The 12,502-nt window shown below is 35.6% G+C and overlaps 2 protein-coding genes across 4 annotated transcripts; one reads left to right on the top strand and one right to left on the bottom strand.

Moving 5' to 3' along the window:
- The first annotated feature begins 211 nt into the window (after positions 1 to 211).
- Positions 212 to 2,684, top strand: LOC121249820 (glutamate formimidoyltransferase-like). 2 transcript variants are annotated; one of them, XM_041148625.1, is made up of 3 exons: positions 212 to 373; positions 1,416 to 1,827; positions 1,922 to 2,684. In XM_041148625.1, exons 1-3 carry the CDS (start codon positions 350 to 352, stop codon positions 2,440 to 2,442), a joined length of 957 nt encoding a protein of 318 aa, XP_041004559.1. In that variant the 5' UTR covers positions 212 to 349; the 3' UTR covers positions 2,443 to 2,684. The 2 variants fall into 2 exon arrangements, with proteins under 2 accessions (XP_041004559.1, XP_041004560.1); XM_041148626.1 differs by having other exon boundaries at positions 1,946 to 2,464.
- Positions 2,581 to 7,998, bottom strand: LOC121249819 (beta-glucuronosyltransferase GlcAT14A). Of its 2 annotated transcripts, XM_041148624.1 has the most exons (6): positions 7,803 to 7,998; positions 6,559 to 7,495; positions 4,347 to 4,422; positions 4,129 to 4,244; positions 2,742 to 3,261; positions 2,581 to 2,612 (listed from the first exon to the last, which is right to left on the bottom strand). In XM_041148624.1, the coding sequence occupies exons 2-5, from the start codon at positions 7,148 to 7,150 to the stop codon at positions 2,747 to 2,749; spliced, it is 1,299 nt and encodes a 432-aa protein (XP_041004558.1). In that variant the 5' UTR covers positions 7,151 to 7,495; positions 7,803 to 7,998; the 3' UTR covers positions 2,581 to 2,612; positions 2,742 to 2,746. The 2 variants fall into 2 exon arrangements, with proteins under 2 accessions (XP_041004558.1, XP_041004557.1); XM_041148623.1 differs by lacking the exon at positions 2,581 to 2,612 and having other exon boundaries at positions 2,634 to 3,261.
- Between the last annotated feature and the right edge of the window lie 4,504 nt (positions 7,999 to 12,502).

A 12,502-nucleotide genomic window follows, 5' to 3' on the forward strand; every position in this document is an offset into this window, starting at 1 on the left:
GCAGATCATGAGATGGAAGGAGAAGCGCGGTCGGTGATGCTGAAGATCAGTTGCACCACGTGAGTCATGGTTCCAGCACGTGTCTCTCTCTCTCTCTCTCTCTCTCTCCGCCCTCCCTATTCATTATATGACCATTTTTACACGTCAATATGTAGGCCAGGACATTTGTTTCTACGGGTGGTGTGGATTCACATATACATAAATATTATCTCAAATGGCTTTTAATGCCATCTGTATTCTCCTACATCTACCCTGATCTTTAGTTCTCGTGAGAGGAGGAGGAGGAAGAAGGAAAAAAAAAAGTAGGAGCAGCAACAAGGCCAAGGGTCAAGCAGAGCAGAGGAAAGGAATGGATTTCGACCCAAGTTTCAAGGTAATTAGGGGCTCATCTTCTTTTTCTTCTTCTTCTTGTTTGGCTGCAATATCACTGCCATGGTCATTCAGTCTTCACATAAGCATGCCTAGTTTCTAAATATCCCGGTTATTTTCGTTGGAATATGACGTAATGAATCTGAGAAGTGATGTGATCATGATGATCGTAAAGAAAACGCCAACCCAGTAGTTTTTATTGCGAGATTTTTCCGCCTGCAGTACTCAATCGGCCTTAAAAATGATCAGGTTTAAGGAATGAAAATTGAGTTGCTAAAATTGAAGTCAATGGATGTAATTCTTTCTTATTGCTTGCTTGCTACCTCTAGTTCTTTACATCTGATCAGCTGGTTACTGAACATTTTGGAAGCTATTATTGAGGAAAGGCAAGAGAAAAGAGACAACTATCCCAAAAATAAAAATAAAACAGCTCTGATAATAACAATGACATTGACGGGAACGATCACAGCCGTAACCTTCACCAAAGACTATAGTGGCTGTGGAAGCAAAATGTGAACGTGTGTTCAGCTTGGCTTTGAAAACCAAGTGATTTTATGAGCTGAAGTTGAGAAAATGAAATGGATAGGCACTAAGAATGGGAGAAACGATCAAGAGAGTTTAGTGTGTTTGGATTGACTCACATCACATATACAACGTGGGCCTTTGAAGTGGCGTTTTATCCATCATGTCGAAGAAAGCACAATGTGGGTAAATTTTACGTAAAATTTAAAAAAGTGTAAAAAAAATTATTATTTATTAGTGGGACCCATTGTTTTATAAAAGACTTGTATAGAGCTTGTCTGTTTGAGACTTGTATCTAACATTACTCTTTTTCATATAAGGAACAGGAGAGTGATTTAATCCCTTGTCTCTTTCTTCTTCTTCTTCTTCTTCTCCTTCTTCTTCTTCTTCTTCTTCTTCTTCTTCTTCTTTTTTTTTGTTTTTTTTTCAATAACCAGAACCCAATAAAATCATAGTGACAAAAGTTATGCTTTGCATTTTGTGATTCTCTAACATCTAAATTATTCCCTATTCGTGAAACAAAGGACAAGAAGAAAACCATAGACCAATCCTCGCTACTATGCTGCAAGCTGTTTATCTCAGAATCACGAAACCATGCTGCCCTTGATGCCATCGAGCGAGCTGGGAGGCTTGACCCAGAAACTGTCATAGTGAACAAATTCCCTGATCGAGCTTATAATAGGGTCAGGTACACCTTGGTTTCATATGTGATGCATGACATCACTGGGAGTGCCATCTACAGCCCATTGCAGCAAACTATCCTAGCCATGGCCGAGGCTGCTTTTGGAGCCATTGACCTTGAGACCCATTCCGGGGCTCACCCTCGCCTCGGTGTCGTGGATGACATCCTTCTCCATCCATTGGCCAGGGCATCAATGGATGAAGCAGCTTGGCTTGCTAGGGCAGTGGCAGCAGACATTGGCAATAGATTCCAAGGTTGGTCTGTATGTAGTTTGAGATTCAATAGTAACATGATATGCTGCTGGAATCTTATCTTTAACTTCCTTTTCATGTTCTTGATATATGGCAGTCCCGGTATATTTGTATGCTGCAGCACACCCGACTGGTAAGGCTTTGGACACCATCAGACGAGAGCTTGGATTTTACCGACCCAACTTCATGGGAAACCAGTGGGCAGGATGGACCATGCCTGAAATACTTTCAGAGAATCCTGATGAAGGTCCAACCATGGTTTCTCAAGCAAGAGGCATCACAATGATTGGGGCACGCCCATGGGTGGCATTGTACAACATACCCATCATGTCCACAGATGTTTCGGCTGCTCGAAGGATCGCTCGCATGGTGAGTGCTCGAGGAGGCGGCCTCCCAACGGTGCAAACACTGGGCTTGGTTCACGGTGAGGACTCAACCGAGATAGCTTGCATGCTCTTAGAGCCAAATCAAATTGGGGCAGACCGGGTCCAGAACCAGGTTGAGATGTTAGCTGCTGAAGAAGGATTAGATGTTGAGAAGGGATATTTTACTGATTCTTCCCCGGAGATGATTGTTGACAAATACATGAATTTAATCTCTGCTGAAAGAGACCAATAAAAGACTGTTGATCTACTGGTCACATCTAAGAGTCTTTTAGTTTTTACAAAATGTCAATCGCATCATAAGGGAAGATATCGGCTTCAGAAATATACTATTCGGCTATCAAAAAAGGCAAAGATGGAGATAGTTCGATCGTCAGAACTTTGTAGCCATGCACGAGTCTTTTCCTGTAAAGTGGATCGTGTTTATAACTTAAATGTTCAACTAATATAATAAGGAAACAAAATTCTGCCACTTTACATCAGTCGTATACCCTGAATACACAAATTTACACTCGGGAGTTACCCGACTCTTACCATTGTCATGAACACTGCTTCTTCCGAGAATCTTTGGACAACAGAGCATCAAGCAGCTCCTTTAACCTCTCAGCACCAGGACCTGGTCTAAACACTGTACCATTCCCACGCAATGAGCATGGATCGGCTCCATCATCTTTGCTCCCAATACACCATGCCCCGGGTGCAAAACGGGTTGTACTTGTTCGACCTAGAAGCTCTTTATCAATCTTGTCTAGGACAGGATCATCCTTTGCAAATTTTCGAGCAAATGGGGCCTTGCTTTTGACCATTTTGTCAAAGTCCTTCATTGACAAAGAGATGGGATGCTGCTTTGGAGGGCTGTCCCAAGCAATGTAGTGGAGATCGTGGCTAATTGCAGTGTTGCGGAATTCTGGACTGTTGCACATAACAGTATGAAAATAACCTTCCGGAGAGGAGATGAAATTTGTGTAATACATAAGGATGGTTCGTGGGAAATTATCCCATCCCCATATACAGTACTCGAGAAAGGGTCGGGTTAGCATTACCCAAGCTGAACCTGCAAAATAGTTTTCGAAATAGGTTAATTTCACAGATCATCTCATTCAAATTTACCTTCAATTAAATAAACCAGATAATTAATATGCCAAATTTTAATCAGCAAACAGCCAGATTTCGTACAACAAATATAGAGTGAAATCGATGCGCAGGGGAACCAACTAATTAGGAGATTTCCTCGTAGTAAACAGAGAAGAACCTCCTCCTATTCTAACCAGTGCCCAAGCGCGGAGATCACAGCCATATGCCGAGATCACAGCCATACGCCATGCAACTAATAGTACATATACTTCCCAATAAACAAGTGCAATTTTCTCAAATTTTATAACTAAACTTGACAGGTTGACGTCTAGCACTTTATATAATGTTCATTCTGAAGCTAAATCCCATGAAATAGCCAAAATGTGGAGGCACATACAAGAGTAGTGACCTTCAGGCATTTTACCCTAGTCCAACTGTACATGTACCATTGCTATCTAATTGCGCACAACAAAATCTACGTGTAAGAGAGACATAAAAGTGTGAAGCTTGAGATCTTAAACAAAAAGGACAGAATGATCCTACCCCAACAAAAAAAAAAAAAGAAAGAAAATAAAAGAAAAGAAAAACCAAAACAAAACAAAAAAATTACTATAATAAAAAACAAAAACTTTATCAAACATATTGTAACAACTATTTTTTACTACTGTCGGAAATGCATTAAGTTTGCCAATGTGTTTATCCTAAACCAAGGAGATATATGATTGGCTTTGCAAAGAGTGAGGCAAAACCTCTAAAAGAAAGGACCATTGTTAGCTAATAACTTAAGCATAAGATGCATTTCAGAACTGTTACGCTTGATGCACTGATAATTTTGCATTGTACTTACCTGTAAACAACTTGAATGATGTAGGAAGCGATCGGCGTTGAGTGGTCCAAGCAATGTCAGATTTTTTCGATAAGTAGAGTCCCGGATCAATGATTATTGGTTTTGCCCTTTGGTTCCTACAAAGCAGGTAAATAAGGCATCCCCATCATCAATATTATAAAGGAGAGGAGAAAAATCTTCTTAGGATAGCATGCACACTGCTTGTACATTTTACTTACAATTTCCATCCGGTAATCTGCATATGCTCAATGAAATTGAAGTTTCTAGACAAGTTGGAGAACACGTAGAGCAGATCTGCAAACCAAAGAATAAATCACATTCTACTTCCACAAGCAGACAGAAAGAAAAGAAAGTAAGAAGGCCGTAAATGCATCTATGTAAAATACAAATACTTTTACAACATCAGAGTATACTGAATACAAAACCATCTAGGGCTGTATTAAATAACCGCCAAATCAATCAGACCCACCGGAACAGGCTGTAACTTCACTGGAACCATCCATGTCTTCACTCCTTTTTTCCTTAAAAATTAACTGGTTCAATTCAGTCCTTGATTCAAGGGACCGGTTCACCAAGATGAACCAGACCAGCTCATAGTTATATAATACAATACATATATATATCGCAACCGGGCAATACAGACACCTAGGCTTTGGAATTTAGGCTCGGTTTAGATTGAGAAGGTCTCTCAACCCATCTCATCTTATCTCATCTCATCATTACAACTTTCACAAATTCTCACATAAAATACAATAAACAATTCAACTTTTTCAAATCTCAAAACAATAATAATATTAAAAAATAATATTCTAACAATATTTTATTTAATATCTCATCTCAACTCACTATCCAAACCTAACCTTAATATCACAACTGATTGGTGCACTGACCCCAGTTTGGGACTACTGACCCCAGTTCTGAGCCCCAAACTGGGGTCAGTGCTAACATGAGTTGCATTAGAACTAACTAGTTTAGGATAGCATGTTTACTGATAGCGTACAATTATGAAACATGGCAAGACCTTTTATAAGAGAATGGAATGACAAAAGTTGACTAGTTCACTTTGTGGATTAAGAAAAAGAAATACATCCAAAAGCAAGATGAATGAATTTAAGATATACATAAAGTAAATTATAATACTTTTTCCAACCCAACTTTAGTCATTTATATATATGTTAGAATCTAAGAAACCTTAGATCAAGGAAGCAATAATCAAGCTTTTGTCAGTCTGTAATTTTTTAATTTCACATCAAGAAGAAACGAATTCAAGTGAAAGGGTAATAAACGATTACAGAAAGGAACAGGAGTGCAAGGACCAGATTTTTGTCTCCAAAATGAAGAAATAAGTAAATAAATGAATGTGTTAGTGTGTGGAGAGAGAGAGAGAGTTACTAAAATGAAATCTGATCCACTGTTGATGCCCCTTCTAGAGTCTAGATCAAAGAAGGTTCCCTCTGAATAAGCCCAGGGATCTAAATAAATGAATGACAAAACTCCCATCCAAGTTTAACAAGTCCCCAGTGAGAGAGCAAGTTAAAACCCAGTTAGCAAAATTCAAAGAGTCCCATACAAAGCTTTATGGCAGAATCAGTTTACCAAATCTGCCGAACCCAAACACACAAAAGCACTTTTTGCAGTTTTTGTACTGACAATGCCTTAATAGGGTGTTTAAACATGCTCTATCTAAAGGTACTTCTATCTTGTTCCATCGGTTTTCTTCACAGCTCTTACAACATGGCTTTCTCTGTAAGCGATTATGTCCTATGTATTGCACTATGAAGCAGGAATAAGGATCCCCAAGGATTCCCAAAACTGACACCAACAAGAAAGAGGCCATTTCCATCTATCCAATGTTTAAAAGCTGCCCTTCATAAAACTATTTCACACAAGAAAACCATAGCATATTAGAAAAACGAGAGATTCTAGAAGGTTTTTTTTTTTCTGAGTGGAAGAACTTGACACAAAAGAGAAACTGATTTTCTTGGAGAAACCTTCAATGAAATCAGCAACCAAACTCACTTTCACCCATCAGTAAAACTTGACTGATAATGAACCATTTACCATGTTCTGGAATGCTACAGTCAATATAAACCACATAACCCAAGGGAAATAGAACATCTTGCTACATTTTGGAGGCAAAAAACATCCTACGTGCTCAATATCTCACTTAAGAAAACGCCATGCAAAATATATTCATCACTTGCAACTGTTGCCAAGTATATTAACAAAAATGTCAAACTTTACAACCAATTCTCAGTCTTTTGAGAACATTTATGAGGATAGAAGCTCAAGCCCCAAGTGATGAATATGTTATTGTTCCCAAAGCAGGTAAACATGCATAAATGCCCTCTACAACCAAGAAAACAACATCTAACGTTAGCAATCAATGACTACTTACTGTACCAAACAAAGAGAGAATTTGGCACTAACCTTCTTGCGTCACAAGAGGATAATCTGAAGCACTGAGGTTTATGAACCAATCCCAGTGCAGGCTCTCCCTCAACAAGATTGCAATTGCTTGGAGGGTACAAGCAATCATCGTAGGACCCTTATAAGTCACCAAATTGGATTGAGACATAACCCGCACATTCTCCACTTCATGAAATGTCGGGTCAGACTTCACCAAATTCGTCAATTCCAACCTTTCGCGAGGCGGTGCCTCAAGATCCAAATGTAGAATATACTGGTTTCTTGGATGATATACTGCCCTTAGGGTCCTCATCATCCTATGACTATCACCCTTAGTCCCTGAAATAAGATATGCCAATCTAGGTGCTTGCATTTTCAATACCCCATTGGCCTCAACCAAATCCGATTCAATAAAGTACCCATTTGAGTCCTCTGATCTCGCAAACGAAACAATGTCAAGCGGCAATTGCTCTCCATGATAAGGAGAGGTAAATAGCCCAAAAATGGCTGTCAAAAACAACATAATTGATACAATCACACTCGCAAAAAATGGAAGAATCCACTTTCTATCGCTGAATACTCTTCCTGAGTGGGAATTAGCATTTTTCCTCATACTTATCTGCAGGTCGTTAGCCGAACACCAATTGCTCGTACTAATTCTTCGAATTAGCTGAGAATCTCATAAAACCTGAGTAACTAAGCAAAACCTACCAATATTCTAAATAGAAGAGTGCCGAAAAGAGGCAAGTAGGCCAGGTGACAGAACCAGAGCCACCTTAATGAGTACATGAATAATAACATTTAAGCCTGAGGCTTATAGCACAAATGAATGAATAAAATCCCAAATTCTGAAATCAAGAGCTGGAATAGCCAATCAAGCATGTGAAAAGAGTTCGGTTTTGCTCCCCAGTTCTCAAACAGACTCCGAAAACTTCTAAATCATTGAAAATGAATGAACCTGGAGGCAATTAAGGCAAAAAACTATTAAACAACTGGCATCTAAAATAGATGAAAGAAAAAAAAGCTAGCAATTAGATTTCATACACAATAAATAAAAACCGGCTCTTTCTGCCTCAGATCTAAATCTATCAAATTTAATAAACAGGGATGAAAGACATACACACACTTGGAGTGTAAGTTTCAGATACTTCAAAGCTAAGAGAGGTTTAGAACTTTAGAGTTAGACTTGTGTCAAATGTTATAAAATCAAATGACCCAAAAAATTCAAAAAAAAAAAAAAAACTACAAAGTAGAGAGATGCTTACTCAGGTGGAGAGGATTCAAAGAAGATTCAAGAACTAAATTGTGAAAGAGATTCAGAGGTAGAAGTATTTGCCTTTGCTAAAAAAGAATTTTCGAGCATTTGGGAAAGAGAAAAAAAGTAGGGCAGAGAGAGAGAAAGAGCTTGAGCAGCTTGAGGGAGATCGTGGACCGTACACATATGGAGGATTGGTTTTGCTTTAATTGGTGGCAATAAAAAAAAAAACAGGATTTAACAACTGATCATGCTTTAAACTATCCGAAACGCGATTACGAAATAATTGAATTTGTGTTCCCACGTTACTTCAAAGCGAGTGACGAACATTGCTCGTTAGGTTTGAAGACAAATAAATATTTTAGTGAAAAGTAAAATTAGGTACAAATCTCAAATAGATAAATTTTATACACGTTCTTTATAAAAGAGTGAGTCTCACTAATAGTAATAAATAATATATTTTTTATTTTTTTTTTACGTGAAATCCACTTTTTTACAATGAATTGCATGACGCTCGTCTATTTAAAACTTAAACAAATAATTTTTCTTTAAAGAAATGTTTGGCATACACAAATTTTACGCAATAAAATTTATACACTAATGTGATTTAATATGATGTATCAAATTAAAAATCTCTTTTTTAATTATATCTATTGATCTAATGTAATTTACTTTAATTTTTTATCATCCGGAAAGAGAAAAAAAAAAATCTTTCTTCATTAATAAACCATCTCCAAATTCTCCACAATGCATAATTCATTATAAAATGAACAAATTATCCTAATATAATACAAATCTTTCATGACTTTTATAAACCAATTAAGGTCCAGGCATGTCCGTGATGAGCAATAATCAAAATCATCAAGGAAGGATGTTACATTTAGGTTTAATTTTATAGGTTTTAAAGGTTGCTTGTTCTGAGTAGGATTAATAATCTTAGGTTGTTTTTTTTTTTTTTTTTTTTTTTTTTTTTTTTTTTTTCAGTGTCGAAGTTTTGAAGGTAAAAAGGCAATAAAAAGTTGATTGGGTTTCTCAAGTAATAATAAATAAAAAGAGTGTTAAGATACTAAATTTAATGGCAATTTTCTTCATCTTTATCGTTTCTACATGGTCAATAAAGACTAAAATTTGGAGAGGGTAACAGAGGGTAAAGGAGATTTATAGACTATAACTACTAAAATCTTTTTAACATTGTTTGAAAATCTTCTGCTTGACATGAATGTGACTCATATTAAAGGAACTAATAGAATCTCACAAATATGGAAGGAGGATTTGGACTTTGTTTGAAAAGTGAGTTAAGTTGAGATAACATAAGATGAAAGTTGAAAGTTGAATAAAATATTGTTAAAATATGATTTATTAATATTATTTTTGTTTTGAGATTTGAAAAAGTTGAATTGTTTATTATATTTTATTTAAAAGTTTAAAAAAATTGTAATAATTAGATGATGTGAGATAAAATGAATTGAGAGTATTTTGGATAGTGAGTATAGAGTTTCTCTCATAATAATAAAAAAAAAAAAAAACTAAATGCATGAAATAAGTCTCACAATATTTATTGTTGTTTACGTAAACCTTCCCGACAATATTAAGGATACGTTTGGATATTGAAATGATCTCAGGTGATCTGTGAATAATAGTGAAAAAATAATACTGAAATATTAAATAGTAGTAAAAAATAATGATAAAATATTGAATAATCACTAACTAAACACAACTATAAAGATCTATGTTTGGATATAAAAAGTGTTTCATTTCATCTCATCTCCTCTTATCATTATAACTTTCATAAATTTTCACACAAAATATAATAAATAATTCAAAATTTTCAAATGTCAAAACAATAATAATATTAAAAAATAATATTATAACAATTTTTTATTCAACTTTTAACTTTCATCTCATCTTAACTCAGTATCCAAACGACATCTTATAAGATGTCAATCTCTATTATATTTTAAGTAGGATGCATTTGGATGCTTAGATAATGTCAGATAATCTGAATTGATCTGTGAATAGTAATATTTTGTAGGTTCTATTAAGATGTATTTGAATATAAATAAGTTGCGATATGTGTGTAAATGTATGAATTAGATTAAGATATGTTTTACTTTTTTATAAAAAGTTGAAAAAATAGTAAGTTCAATCGATGATTAATTTGAGATGGATTTACATTACTCAGCTAACCAAACATAGCTAGAGTTGAAAAAAGAATTTTATGAGATCTTTGACTTGAAAGAATTTTATTGCAAAGAATTTCGGTTACATCTAACAAAACTCCCACGTGTGCCATATACGTAAAAATTGCTCTTTTAATTCCACCTCCCAATATTCTTTGCATCCAAAGATGGAAATTAAAATTCAATTCAAATGCATGTCAAAGTTTTCCAAAACTAAATTCACTCTCTCCGATACACTCAAAGAATGGGTTTTCACGCGCTTGCTTACGCGAGTGGGGATTGAACATCCCAAAATGGATTAACGTTAGAAAATGGAAAGCCTTCGTAGGGCACCACCAAATCAGGACACGCTTTTGACGTTTGAACCCTGAAACTCTCAGAACACTGCACTGTCGGTTTACGCTGTAGATTTCAAATAACGAAAATTTTATTTATAAATCCGCCGTGATAATACATATAGTAAATTATTTATATGATATAATTTAATTTAAAATATATTTTTTAAAATTTAAATCTTATAAATTACTTATTTACAAATAGAATAACTGTTCAAGAATGCAGTAGTACATCATCAATCTCATAGCAGAAGATAAGACCTTAAGAGGTATAATAATGTAGCAAATAAATAAAGAAAAAGATAAGAGGTTTAATATTGATAATTACGTATCCCTTTCCTTACCCTTACCCTTACCCATCTTGTTAAGATGCTATTTTAGCTCCTTTTCTTTTTCATTTTTTTTTCCCTCTCACTCCACTTGCATGGATTTAAATGATCCTAATCTAAGGTGAGTCTCAACGTAAAGTGACCTGGAAAAACTAAAATTAGTGAGAGAAATATCATTTATACATAAACTAATTTGTAGAATTCAACGTTTCAAAGTGTATCTCTTTATAGAGAGTATGGTGTAACTGGTCCAATTTGATTCTATTTTGGATAAATTTTGAAATCAAATTGGTCTATATCGAGTTTAAAAATTTAAAAACTGATATGGACTGATTAATTACTGAAACTTTTAATTTTTTAGATTTTGATTTGATCTAGTCTAATTTTTTCGATTTACCATTTGCATGCTAGAATTACATAAGTTTAGCATTATAATTTTTTCAACGCTAGATTTAATTGTTAAAATTTAATATTATTATTACCATTGCTAGTTAATTAATGTACGTCTAAATTATACTTGTAAAGAGATTTTCTCCACTTCACAAGCCCACTGGACCTCAGCCTGATACCCGGCTCCAAGGTCTAAGATTACCCATGAAAAAATGTGCCTACAGGGAAAAGCAAATAAATGGCTGATGGGACAGACAAGTCTGACATATCTCGACCACACTCTGAGTATGGAGACTTGTATAGGGCAGAGAGGGAAAAAGCGGAGAATTCTTGATCCTCTGACATGGGAGCACCGACAGATCACCAAAGATAAAGCAAATCAGGGAACTACACTACATTAATGGCACCACTACCCAAAATACACGCCACATTAATGACGTCGTCACAGAGCCACACCGCATTAAATGACTTTGACAAAATGACCAGTATGAAGGACACAGACTCCATAGGGCAGGCACGATCTGTCCTTTAAACTCATAGTATAAATAGTAACTCCCATGTAAGAGAAACACTCTCTGGTCCCTAGACTCTCTTATTTATTGACAAACTTCCAAGAAATTTTATTGACTTTGGCATCGGAGGCTCTCCGGCCCCAAGGTCATCCTCTCCTAGTTGTCTTTTTCTCTATTTTCGCAAGCCCAGTTATGAAGACCTGAGTTGATGGAACCTAACCCAAACGCGTACAAAACACGATGCTAACCATACTAGTATAGTATAAGTTGTTTAACTTATTAGTGAGATTAACTTATTAGTTATAAAATTAATAGACATAAATAATAATATTAAAATTTCATATTATATTAATTAATAATTTAGAATATAACAAATAAAAATATATATAGAATATAAAAATATATAAAAAAATGAAAATACATATATACGGATCCGGTCCTGTCCTGTTCATCTGCTATTCCTCAAACAACAGTCTGTCAATAAATTTGTGCCACCTAGCTCTTCCATTTCACATTTCATATGTCTGCCTACAGTTGATAACACTGTGAAAGCCTCCCTCCCTCTCGTGCAAAAAATCCCATTCCCCTCTCCCTCTTCCACTGAAGCCCACCCTTCACCTCTCCCGTTGACGATAGAGCCCCTCTCCCAGAACAAACGTCGACGTTTGTGAAGCATTTGTCGTGACCCCACTCTCCCATCAGCCTTTTTTTTTTTTGTTCGGATTCCTCTATTTGGTATATGCTTGATTTGAATAGAGGTCATGTTATTGTTTACAAATGCATGAATTTAAATCTGAATTGTTTTTGTCTTTTTTTTTTTTTTTTTTGGTATAAAAGGTTTAGTATTTGATATTTTTTGGTATTTTGGATTTCAATAGGGTTTCCAAAGCCCTTTTCAGAACGGTGGTAAGGATCAAAGAGGAGTGAGAAGACTCTCGGAGTCTTTTCTTGTTGAATTTAAAGA

This window comes from Juglans microcarpa x Juglans regia, chromosome 2D, assembly GCF_004785595.1.
Source record: "Juglans microcarpa x Juglans regia isolate MS1-56 chromosome 2D, Jm3101_v1.0, whole genome shotgun sequence".
In the NCBI taxonomy this organism is placed as follows: domain Eukaryota; kingdom Viridiplantae; phylum Streptophyta; class Magnoliopsida; order Fagales; family Juglandaceae; genus Juglans; species Juglans microcarpa x Juglans regia.